This window comes from Penicillium oxalicum, chromosome I (genome assembly GCF_001723175.1).
Source record: "Penicillium oxalicum strain HP7-1 chromosome I, whole genome shotgun sequence".
NCBI lineage: Eukaryota > Fungi > Ascomycota > Eurotiomycetes > Eurotiales > Aspergillaceae > Penicillium > Penicillium oxalicum.
The window spans coordinates 2273822-2286333 of NC_064650.1; the positions used below are offsets into that span (position 1 = coordinate 2273822).

At 47.6% G+C, this 12512-nt stretch overlaps 4 protein-coding genes and 2 non-coding genes across 6 annotated transcripts; 4 read left to right on the forward strand and 2 right to left on the reverse strand.

The window, feature by feature from the left end:
- Positions 1–1059: 1059 nt before the first annotated feature.
- POX_a00778 (uncharacterized protein) lies at positions 1060–2945 on the forward strand (the record flags this gene model as incomplete). Its single annotated transcript, XM_050109717.1, has 2 exons — positions 1060–1538; positions 1604–2945. The coding sequence occupies 2 exons, from the start codon at positions 1060–1062 to the stop codon at positions 2943–2945; spliced, it is 1821 nt and encodes a 606-aa protein (XP_049973485.1).
- A 1447-nt stretch (positions 2946–4392) lies between these two features.
- Positions 4393–5097, forward strand: POX_a00779 (uncharacterized protein; the record flags this gene model as incomplete). Its single annotated transcript, XM_050109718.1, has 1 exon — positions 4393–5097. The coding sequence occupies one exon, from the start codon at positions 4393–4395 to the stop codon at positions 5095–5097; it is 705 nt and encodes a 234-aa protein (XP_049973486.1).
- Positions 5098–5784: 687 nt separating this feature from the next.
- Positions 5785–5900, forward strand: POX_rRNA011. Its single transcript, XR_007588102.1, has one exon. It is a non-coding gene; the product is annotated as a 5S ribosomal RNA (ribosomal RNA).
- A 416-nt stretch (positions 5901–6316) lies between these two features.
- On the forward strand, positions 6317–6431 carry POX_rRNA012. Its single transcript, XR_007588103.1, has one exon. It is a non-coding gene; the product is annotated as a 5S ribosomal RNA (ribosomal RNA).
- A 714-nt stretch (positions 6432–7145) lies between these two features.
- On the reverse strand, positions 7146–8215 carry POX_a00780 (40S ribosomal protein S9; the record flags this gene model as incomplete). Its single annotated transcript, XM_050109719.1, has 4 exons — positions 7146–7269; positions 7408–7641; positions 7743–7841; positions 8196–8215. 4 exons carry the CDS (start codon positions 8213–8215, stop codon positions 7146–7148), a joined length of 477 nt encoding a protein of 158 aa, XP_049973487.1.
- Positions 8216–8832: 617 nt separating this feature from the next.
- Positions 8833–10904, reverse strand: POX_a00781 (uncharacterized protein; the record flags this gene model as incomplete). Its single annotated transcript, XM_050109720.1, has 4 exons — positions 8833–10403; positions 10508–10609; positions 10666–10694; positions 10771–10904. The coding sequence occupies 4 exons, from the start codon at positions 10902–10904 to the stop codon at positions 8833–8835; spliced, it is 1836 nt and encodes a 611-aa protein (XP_049973488.1).
- Positions 10905–12512: the final 1608 nt, after the last annotated feature.

Below are 12512 nucleotides of genomic sequence, written 5' to 3' on the forward strand. Positions count from 1 at the left end.
CGTTCTTGACTCTATCACCAACAGACCCGCGAGAATAGGGCTTAATGCTTTAGATTGGGGTGAAAGAGTGGAAAGGATTCCCTTTCTACGTACAAGCACTTCATGCCGTAAATCCACTCGAAACAGAGCTTCGAATAGCTCACCTGAACCCATAAAGAGGCTCAGGGATGTCATAGCAGAAGGCTAGAAGTGCAATGCTCCCGCCTACCACCTGATCAGGCTGGTCGTCATCAGCAAAGGGCGTTGCTTGATTAGAGCGAGGTAATCTTGCGATGAAAGTCCTCTTTCTCCCGAAATGACGGACTAGATCGTTCATCTGCACTTAGCAAAGGACAGAAAGGGAAAGTAAAATTGAAAATGGAAAGGGATTTCTATCAGTAACATTCTGGCTGACAGAATCACCGTCATGCGATGATATGCTAAGATATCCTGAGCATTCTAGGTTGGCCCAGGCTAGCAATTCTTTGCCAATCCAAACACCGAAACGTCCAAACGGATATTAGTAGTGATGTGAATTTCATAATACTCTGAAGCCCTGTAATGCACTTCCTTCATTCCCGAATCTCGACCAACCCGGCTTGATAACAGTTCTTTCTTGTGGTTAAGTTATAAGTATTGTAAAAAGGGTATTCAGCAGCTGGAGCGTCCGCAATATGTACGGCATGGATAGAAAGTTTGAAGTTTGGGTCAAACGATCCACTTCCTGACCGGTACGTCGGTCTGCCCCACGTTTCTTGATCTTCCCGATGTTGCTTTGATTCTGATCGGGGACAGCGCTCTGACAAGACCCACACGTATTCGTTCAAAGAGTGCTCCGATCTCAAATGAGTCCAATCCAATGCCGGGCTAGTCACTGAACGCGTATGTTGGTGCCAAAGCCGCAAATATGTCGTCATTCGAATGATCAGGCAGCAGTCTTGTTGAAAGGCAAGAGAATGATGCCAATATGCGTATTCGTATATTTGCCCAAGTTGTCAGGCCATGTCACGGTATGACATGTATAAGAATTGAGCCAAGTACACCTTTGCATGGCCAAACGACACCACAGATAGAACCGCTATGCATAGTCTTTTTTCGAATATTCTTTTAGCGGCCGCGTTCGCATCCCCTTCAATCCTCGCTGAACCTTGCAAGAATTCGCCTCTGGATGCCTCCTGGCCATCCGCCGATGACTGGATTGCTCTGAACAATTCTATCGGGGGAACCCTCATTCGATCTGCACCTGCTGCATCCTCATGCTATCCGGGAAATCCATTCGGCTCGTCATTCAATTGTTCTGCGGTCCAGAGCCACTGGTCGTATGCGTCGAATCATTCCGCTTGGCCAGAAAGTATCGACTACTCTATATGGAACAATAACTCATGTGTGCCACCTGGGGTGTCCGGCTACACCGAGGGCAAAGGGTGTAGTATTGGAGGAATGTCTCAGTACATCGTGGACGCTCGATCAGAAGATCATATTGCAACAGCCATGGCATGGGCATCCGACAGAAACATTCGAATTGCCATCAAATCCACTGGACATGACCTGAATGGCCGGTATGTAATCCTTTTCTCTTGATTGAAAGAGTCAGTGTTCTAATCCTTGCGCGAAACGCACGCAGATCAACGGGAGCATATTCGCTCTCTATCTGGACACATAATTTCAGCCACGTTCAATATCAGCAAGGGTGGCTGATCCCAGGAAGCAATGATACCGCAGATGTTCTGATCTGTGGCGGTGGAAACAATTGGGGCACCGTGTACATTGCAGCTCATAACGTTGGCAAAGCTGTGGTGGGAGGAGAAGATGCAACCGTCGGCCTCGGAGGCTTAATTCAGAACGGTGGCCACGGACACCTGTCCAGTTCGTATGGCTTGGCATCTGACAATGTATACCAAGTCACAGTGGTGACTCCCGATGCGAGAATCCTCGTTGCGAACGATGTACAAAATCAAGATCTCTTTTGGGCCATTCGGGGGACCGGTGGAGGTCAATTCGGCGTCGTCACAGAATTTGTTCTCCGAACGCACCCCATTCCGACAAATGTGGTTGCTGGTGGCCTAACCTTTCATCCACGAAGCAATCTTTCTGAGAGCACGAATGCGTCTTGGTCTGCATTTGCCGAGGTGGCGTCCTCGCTCCCAGATCTGATGGATCAAGGCGCCACTGGTACCGTCATGATGGCCTCCGAAAAGACCGCTCTGAGCTACTTTGGCCTAACGGAACCCCTACCGGGACCATCAGTGACACTGAATCTCATTTTCTACAACTCCACAGTGCAAAAGATGAATGAGGCTCTCCAAGGACTCGTGGCAAATCTTACGCGTGTCAGTTCTAGTCAGGTCAATGTGACCTTGACATCACCCAAGGCTCAGAGCTACTGGTCTTACACGAAACCCGACTTCCTAGCTAGTCGTTCTGCAGGTGCCACCAGCCTAACCTCGAGCAGACTACTTGGAAGAAAAGAGTTGTGCGACCTTCCGAGGTCTGATCTGATCCATTATCTCCATCAAATCTCTGCTGCTCAGGTCCCAGAATCAGGAACCCTACTTGTGTGGGGTCTCCAGGGTGGAAAAGGCCCAGCCAGCACGGCCGAGATCAGGCGTGGTAGTGTGCATCCTGCCTGGCGCACAGCCTACACCCATGTCATGTCATATGGTGGCTCGGTCAATGCTACTGCTGACCCAAGCAAGGCTTTGGCTGCGGGAGCTGAATGGTACGAGACTGTCTTGGAGCCAGTCTGGAGGAAGTGGGCTCCTCATACCGGATCTTACATGAATGAGGGAAACCCATTCTCTAGCACTTGGAAGCACGACTTTTATGGCGAAAATTATCAGCAACTTCTTCGAGTGAAGCAGAAGTATGACCCAAGGGAAAGTATCTTCGTGTGGAGTGGCCTTGGTAGCGACCATTGGCACTATGATCTACAAAGTGGTCTGTTGTGTCGGGACCATCGCAACTAAAGAGAGATGACAGGGCAACAATGTTGGCACCGGGCAGTGTGCATCTCCACCTTTGTGGGTAAACCTTGCGGCCAGTCAATTCAAAGTTTGCGCTCCAGCAGATGACTAAAGTACTGTGCAAACATGAGCGGCGAAGGATGAAGATTCAGGAGAATGAAATGGACTTCGTGATAGGTATACGTGGAATACCCATAGCCCTCTGCTTACTTTACAGCATTGTTTCGGCTATAGATTTCTGCGGGCTCAGGAAAACGTTCATCACTTGTTCTCAATACAAGTATTATGTGTACTTAGGCCAGTAGCAATCAGGATGTAGAGTGTATTCTCCACTCTACTCTCTTAAATGCCTACCACAAAGCTGCCAATCTTTTGTCAAGTAGCCACAGATCTGGCTCCGGATGGAAGGGGATGGATGCCACAAGGATGGTATGCGGAAGTGTAGCTGATCAATTGCATCTCTACCTGTAATAAATTCCGGTAGAGCTAAAAGAATCAACTTTTTTTTGCTATAAATCCGGGGTTTTGCCATATTTTCAGATTTTTAGATTAGATGCTCGCAGGGCTAGGGTCGCTATATGAGCTACGTATTTAGCAGAAATCGGATTGATTTAATCCACTCTCACAAACCCGGTGAATCCAACCAGGATTGAATAACTCACCCCAGCGACCTTAGATCTGCGAGCCCGCGAAGTCTAACGGAGCCGGATGAGACCGGGTTCAACTATTTTGGAAGAAAAACAGCGCACATCGCGACCCTCATCCTGCGACCCCTCGACTCGGTCTATGACTGGTGGCGGTCTTTGACAATATGACCTGACGCCTCATGGAATTCGATCAAAGACCGGGCTATTCTCGGACACTTTCCAAACATGGAAATACTGACTATAATTTATCAACTTGCAGCAAATTATAAAAGTTACTGTCAAAGTTCACTACATCTCCTGCAATTCCTTTCACATGGCTAGCTGATTAGTAAAAAAAGTAAAGGATGTACCCTGACTAAAGTTTTTGAAAATCCACATGGACTCGAAAATTGGACAGCATATTATTAGAATATTAAGCAGCGAGCAGCAGTCAGTCATGGGGGCTTCCATCATCAACGTCGTGGTAAAAGATCGCCCGAGATGTGGTTGCGGATCCACCATCTCCACCTGGCTGGAGTACGAATACGTAGGAAATTACCCAAAGGGGTAATGCATCGCAGAGTACGTGCGTCGCAATCCATCGGTCCCGGTGAAGATCGGTCCAAGTTCTAAAAATACGTGATCAGGTTAAGAAAAGACTGGTAACAAGATCGCCAATAAATTTGCTTACGAATGAGTTGATTCAGATCATTGTTTCGATTTATGAAACAATCTCAAGAATCTCAGGTTCGCAATCAAATCAATCTTCTTTCAAGTACCAGTCGATAAAATCTGCCTCTTTCTCAAAGACCTGCACAACCACAATGTCTCGAGAATCTCAAAGCTCTCGTCTTCTTGACCTTTACTGGCATAACATCGGTGTGCGTGGTCGAACTCTACGTGTCCTCCGCCCGGTGCAGTTACTCTTTGCCATCATTGTTGCCGTCCTGTACGGCATCGATCTCGTCCATGTGACAAACACAAACATCAGAGTCTCTTCAGAATGGGTGTACGCTGAAATCGCCGTTGCTCTTTCCGGCATCACTTCGCTTGTCTTTTTATTCGTGCCGATCCCTCATCCTGTATGGTCAATCTGGGACGGTGTCCTAGCGGTTATCTGGCTCGCCCAGACTGGTGTGTTCGGGAATATCTTCATAGCACAGCGCAATTTGGACGAGACTCACGCGCTAGCAACTTGGTCTCTATCGCGTATGCGCGCTGCTGTCTGGATTGATCTGGTGAACCTGTTCTTATGGCTTTTCACGTTCATTATGGGCATAAGTCGTTGCTGCTATGCTAGGAAATCCTCCACTCGGCAAGACAAGACGTCGGCTGGTGAAAGTCCAGCGTGTGGGAGGGATGTGGAGAGAGGACTTACCTATCGCCCAAATTCTTTGAACCAGAACGATGGAGAAGGATGTGCTCCGCCGCCATACAGAGAGATTCCCAGTGAAGATGTGACTACCCGTCTCGTATCGGGGGGTATAGCGACATCGCTTCCTTGGAAGGAAAAAACCTCCACGAAGTGATATTTCTGCCAAATCACTACACCAATGTGCCTGGCTGGATGTTCCTATCTGTGCTGGAGACCGGTATCTCTTCGTGTGTATGCTAATAAATTCGCTTCATATTCCCCACAGCTTTGGTGGAAAATGTTCATTTCGGTTTTCTTTTTGTTTCTTTTTTTCCCTCCTCTCTATTTTGTTTCATTCTGGGTATGACCCACACCCCTAGGAGCACGCCCTTGGAGGGATCTCCGTTTGATGAGCGAAAAGAGCAGCTAGGCCATAAGACACAGGAAGCCTGATCGCGCAAATTTTGGACCCTGCATCGAATGCTCAGTGGAGGCTGCAGCCAGATTGATGAGTTTCACATATTCCTAATTCCTGGTGACAGCCCCAGTGACCTGTTTCTGAGTCAATGACGGTCAAAATGCTAAACATTCGGACCTTTTATCAGCTCATTTTGTTGTTTTCTTGATCCATATAATTGGTATCGATGGAGCCGACTACATCTGTAGATGCGCACTGCGGACATAGCAAAGATCTCGACTCTGTCCTTCCCCCAGGAAGTAAAGTCCACGCTAGTGGGTTCCGCCTTTGATACTGGGTTCTGAATCATCTTCAAGCTGGCTGGTCTGTAACATCTAGAGATGCGTGCTTTTTCGGTGCGATGAAACTAAGCAATATATTTTTACGTTAAGAATGTCCAAGCACATACGACCACAGGGTGTGGAGAACAGGGCTTCCCGTCCGCTCAGCCGTACTTAAGCCACACGCCGGCCAGTTAGTAGTATGGTGGGTGACCACATGCGAATCCTGGCTGTTGTATGTTTTTAATTTTTGAAAATTTTCAGTATTTTGGCATCTCCGATGCCGGCTTGATATGTTTCTGCTTTCACGTTTCTCTGATATCTAGTGAGGTCTCTGATGTGACGAGAGTGGTAGAATAGATTAAATGACAGAATACGTATAACCACAAATAATGTATACTTGAGAAGTTTCAGGCACAATGCTCATATGTGTAGATCTTGCGATTTAGCCTCGTTCACACGGAATACACGCATCAGCATCGAGTCACACATGAACCACACTTGATCTCATCGCTCTCGGGCGATCATCAGGACTTCCGAGCTGCACGTATATAGTGAAATCCATTTCTTGCGCCATCTCACGCTCAATATTTGCACACACAGATATTGAGCAGGTAATTATGGATTATGGATCCATAACAAGAAACACATGATACATACGACCATAGGGTGTGGAAAATAGGGCTTCCCGTCCGCTCAGCCGTACTCAAGCCACACGCCGGTTAGTTAGTAGTATGGTGGGTGACCACATGCGAATCCTGGCTGTTGTATGTTATTATCTTTCATATTTTGTCGAATTATTTTTCTGGTCGGCTAGTGGTATCCTCAAAGCTCATGTCCGCGGTTGTGTGACTTTTGGTTTTGCCTCCGCTATCTACCCACTGACCATGGCTTGATCAACAAATCAAGCGGGGCAAGAAGTTACTCTAATTTTGAAGCCTGTTTTTTTTTCTTTTCAATCCGGGGAAACTAGATCAGAAAAGAATGGTTATAGCGGCATTGAGCTGTTGAATACCCCGATCAGTATCATAAATGCACACACCCGAGACGAACATGGATTAAGGGTGCAGGATACCAACCTACTCGACTAACTCAATACCTATTTCCACCTGCCTACTTAATGGCAAGTCAATCACGAAGAGTGAGCAAAGTATTTCGGACACCTACTCGGCGTTTACCAGGCGCGAAAGCTCGGCATTTCTAGCCATTGATAGACATCTCACAGGTGACCTGTATTCAACACATGTACGGAGTACAGCTCACAGGAGCTCCATGGCTTTGAAACTACGCCAGGTTATGAGCCGCAGTCTTTTGTTTTTTATTCGAACTCTTCAAAGTGAACTGCCTGTGGGATAGAAGGACATCGAGACGACCTGCCGCGGGCGCAAGTGATCATAAGACAGGTAAGATGACATGTTGCGTCCATATCGAAACATTCCAAATCGCTCCCCAAGCCTTTCCTGCCCCTGAACCCTGCGTCCCATGTTATTCTTCGTTCATGTCGAGTTCCCCTTCGCCGTCTTCTGCCCCAACCTGAGCCTTCTTCCGAGCAACACGACCAGGGCGACCTCCTCCGTAGGGAGAATTGAGCGTAAAGTCGATTATGCTTCTGCGAATCGAGTTGGACCATGAATGAAGGGACATTGACGAGTTGCTTGCCAACTCTACATGTTACAGGAATTTTATCAGTTAATGTATTAACAAGGGGGTGGGATCCCTTGGAAACAAGCGTTTGGACATCACATACCTGACATGTCTCTGTCTGATCAGCACACGAGCGTGGTGAATAGACCTAGCCAGCCCAAGTCGGAAAATGACTGTCTGCAATCGACGCTCAAGAAAGTCCTCGGGTCGCAGAGACAAGACATAATCGAGACGCATACGAGATTGGTCCAAGACGCCTTGTCGAACGAGTCGGCGAATGAGGGCGTTGCCTTCGAAGAGACGTTTGGGGTCTTTCTCATCGAGAGTGAGTAGCACTCTATTCATGGTGAATAAGAAAGAAAATAAAATGGAAATGTTAGTCATGTATGGCAATCTGATATAGTTTACCCCGAAGGTGAGATGCATCATGGTACGAACCGAGCGGCACGACGAATCTTCGATAGAGTGTACTGAACACGCCAGACCTCGCGCTTATTCTTCAGACCGTATTCGCCGATGAGTTTAAGCTCGGCATCACTGGAACACACGTAAGTAACCTGAAGAAGAAATGAGATGACCAATGGTCTGTCCGTAAATTAAAGACAAGTATGATCTGGCAGTATCAGTAGACTTGTATGCAATCTGTTGAAAACGTACAGTCGAGCAGCACCATAAGCTTGTAGCAATCAACAAAATTAGCTTCTATGTTATTCTCCTAATCTCGTGACACAAAAAGAAAATTTGTAAAAAAATACCACGGCGAGGAGTTCGATAGGTCTTGGAAGACACAGTTCTGATACTTTTAGTAATTTCAACTCATCCCAGCTCGGAACAAAGCCTGGAGGCTCGATGGATCTGATTCTCTCATAGGGGAGGGCAAGAAAAACGTACGGAACTGGACGAGCACCCATTCTGAAAGCTCACACCCAGAAAATAAAGCTTAACAAGACGGAGCAGTGCAATGAAAGACAAGAAGTTCGATTTCACAGAGAGTTCTTGAATTAAGGGGATATCTTAAATAGCATCTTTGTGGGCAAGGGCTCGGCTACACCCTGAAATGCGGGATTTTCTACTCCAATATCTTCATTCCGCCGATGCGAACGGCGCCAAGAGAAAACGGCTGCTAATAATTTGATTGACCTGGATCATAGTTTTGGTGTTTCATCATTTCCGCACTAAGCTGGAGCAAGTCATTAACTTTATGCACGCGTCTTGATGGAATTGATCAAGATATTCAATCACACCTTTAGACCACAGCACCAGGGAGGGTGACTGATGTAGTGCGGGAGAAGTATCGTCTCGTTCGAGTCCGCCCACTGGGCGAGACGCAATTCTGTCCTACGCTCGGGTCAGATTTAGTAAATCTGCAACCTTGGGAGCTTGCATGTTTTCAAAATGTCCATATTTAAAAGGTTGGACTAAAGCCCACGAAAATAATTTGGAAGGATCTGAAAATAATTTGGAAGGATCTGACAATAATGTATGATAAAAAATCTAACATAGCAAAGTGCGTGATTGAGTAGCACCGTCACAACGAATCATCGAAAACGTTTTTGGGGGGATCGACGTCGAACACAGCTTGAATGTCACCGTGTGGAGAAAATCCCGAGAAAGTCCACTGGAAGAGAGACGATCGTTTGTACGCTTTGTTGGCGTTCTTCTTCGGAGAGCGCCACAGTTGGTGCCGCTCATATAGGCTGATGGCCAAAAGAAGAGGTGCATTGCATGCTCTAGCGGCCGCGACATTGACTTTATGAAACCATCGCGGTGAGAGGATGAATTTGAGCGGAAGTAGGACCACCAACGCAAGAATATTCAGCGGTGGACGATACGCGAAGATGGCGTCACTTTTGACACCCTCAAAGGTCAGAACTGCACGACGGAAGTGAACCTCGGCAGCTGCGTTCTCAACAATCTTGGCAAATGTGTTGGTTAACATGGACACTAGAATGGTCAAGAAAAGTGTGTTTCCGAGAAATGCAAACGCGATCATCAGGGCAGGACCGAGAAGGACGTGAAAGTCCACTGAACGCTCGAAGCCTGTCCCATCCAGTCCAAACCAAATCCAGAGCATCCACTTCGAGATTGTTGCTGAGCCGGGCGACTTGACATCGGATTCCGCACGTGTGTTGATGAGCCATGTCATGGAGAGAAAGAAGCCCGCAAAGCACCACGTGGCTAGCAAAGTGAGAACAGAAAAGTCCCTCATCATGGCCCGCAACGAGATGAATAGCATGTTGTCTGGCATCAGGTTACAGGCCAGTCGTGGCAGGAGGAAAGGCGCCGCGATACAAAGAATTTGCAAGGAGGTCGCAGCCACATCCTCCAATCGCATGAACTCAGCGTAAGCCCGCAATGTAAAATAGAGAGCAAAAATGATAAAGAAGGCGATGTCAAGGAAAGACCAGACGTTTTGCGTGTGGACGTACCACCCATGCTCGATCATGGCTGCAAATTCTTCGAGCAACCAGCCACTTGCATATGTGCAAAATACAACCTCATAGACGGTAATTGTAACACCGTCCCGTTTTATCATCGTCAGTCCATACAACAGGAGAAGCACGGCAAACTGGGCAATTTCAATAATGTTGCGTAGGCGTGGCACAATCAATCGATGATGATTCAGGATCGGTGCTTTGCGAGGATTATAGAGCGATATAGGTCGGTGCTTGTAATGATCCGGGATTATGTCGACAAATGAGAGGGGGGTATAGATGACTTGTCCACGATACACAGCGTCTACCACTTTTTGACATGCGGATGAGCTGAGAAAGGTCTTGCTCTCGGAGATGATCGCGACCTCCAACGCCGTGATCTTGCGCTCATAGCCTCCTCGTTTCTGGATTGGCCATTGCCGTGCAGTTGGCTGTGCGTTGATGATCGCATCGGGGGCATTTTGAAATGGCTCGAATCCCGCTACCAGAATGTTCGCCAGCAGCAAAAGGCCCATGTAACCGGGATTATCTTCGTCGAATCTTCGGAGGACTCTACTGGCGAGGATCTCACAAAGAATTGCGCGAGTGATGCTCACAGTCTGGAGATGCACTTGATAATGCTGCTCTCGCAAGAACTGCGTACGATTCACTAGAAGGCAGAAGACTGGGGCGAAGTAAGTTGCTGGACTGGCACTCGTCGACAAACTTGACGGGACGATGCCGTCCGTAAAGAGGTCCGTCCGCCTTGAGATCCAATCCTGCACATACCTACAGATACATCGTCCGGATTATAGAGCTGGTCAACGAGTGGTCTCACAATGAGCATATTCATTTGAGGATCGGACAGCTGTTCCGATGTATACGGATCATCTGCAGTCCCTTGCTTAGCGCCACGGTCCAGTTCTCGGTACCCGTTTACTACTCACCTATGTTGCTCATGATAAGACGGCGAATACTATCACGATTATCAGAAAATTTGCCCGGCCGAGGAGAGATATCAAGGCTAGGAGAATCTTGAAGTCTAGACCTACCGATGAATGCTTCGATATACGGGTAGATGAGTATGCGGATCAGTCCCCAGTTGCTCTACCGACGCCGTCCGCTGTAACGAGTTGCTCTCGGAGACAGTCTCATCATCCGAGACCGGGTCGCTATAGTGATCCATTTTTTTTGTGCTGCCAGGCACCGGCGGTTGAATATGAGTGCAACTCTCCAACCCAGCGGAAGATTCGTAAAGTGAACGGTCGTTTGGGAAAAGTAAAAAAGGAGCAGATCAATTTGCCGGGTTTAATCTTGCGTCTTCAAGAGCCCCGATTCAACTTCACTCCATTGCCACAAATGTAGAGTCTCGCCTTGCAGACGTGGATCTAGCAGTGATCTTCCACACCGTATTGAAAGTGCCATTTTCAACTGCTTGGTTGATTCAGCAGGCGCAGGTGGAGACACGATGTCAAAGTGGACTCGATGCTCATTCGCGAGAATAATCACGCAGAGATCGCTCCGCTTATCTCCGTCCGTGTCACATGATTCGATCGTCACCGTTGCTTCACTCGGCGCCTCGCCGCCATTCCACGTTTATACTTGAGTCGAATGGGATCAGCATGGTTGAGGCTCATTTCCACTTACTCAGTCTGGAACGATTCATGACACAGAGACCACTTTTGAACACCTTTCAACAAAAATTTTGTCACAGCCAACTGTTTGATCAAAGCACAGACCAATCTTAAACCTCTTTCCTTCCCAGCACCTATCTTTGTATGTATTTGCGCAGCTACCTTCAGTGACACCTCCATGGATAAACCTCTGCTACCTATCAAGGAAGACATCACTTCTTCCACTGGACTCTCGGAAGTCGGCACTATTCAGTGAAACACTAGCTAATCAGGTACCAACTACCCTAGCCAGGCACTGGGCTAGACCACCTCCTCATGTAATGCCTATAGCCACGAAAATTCAATAGAGATTTTCCAAGCCGCCTAGGTTTCCATTATTTGGGCCTAGACCAGAGCGATGAAGCGGGAGACTCGGTCCCTTAGCAATTTGTTAGCAAATGCCAAGGGAGATTCGAGACTATGCGTCGGGATTGCGTGGATGGGCATGGCAAAGTCAAGAAATTAGCAAATCCCGACTCTCTTGGCCTCTTGGCTTCCGTTTTGCGCTTGGCTCGGGCAGAGGGTTCAATATTAGTCTCAAGGGACTCATCTAACAGAACAAAAAGGACGGGTTGTATCTCATGCGCCTGGGTTTGTAAGAGCAAGCTGTTGAACGCACAGTCAGAGCCAATGCGAAGAGCTCTTGCATCCACCTGAATCTCGTGTGGACACAAAGAAGTATTACTGAGTCACTTCTTGCTACCTAAGCCCTGCTACGTGAACCTGTGGGAGGGTAAGGTTGATAATTAGCCAGACTTGTCGAAGGACGGGAGGAAGCGACTGTTTAGAAAAAATGGACGTTGTCTGTTCGGGTACAAGACCATTCAACGTCGATTCCATAGAAGTGCCTGTGAATGAACCCAGACCGTTCTTGATGGGGCCCAAGCCTGGACAATGCTCCGTATTACATCAAGTCTATTCTATTTATCCCTGTTTAGGTGTCGAAACTAGACCCAGGCACAATTGATATGAATACACCGCGTCACAAAGGAAAAGCTCAAAACAGCAAAGGGCAGCAGAACGCACAAAAAGGGGAGTTTGATGATATAATCGCAGAAAATGCCAGTCGTGGAGAGGAGAAAAATATGCAGAGCGCAGGTTTCTCGGCTTAGGGCTGGAGG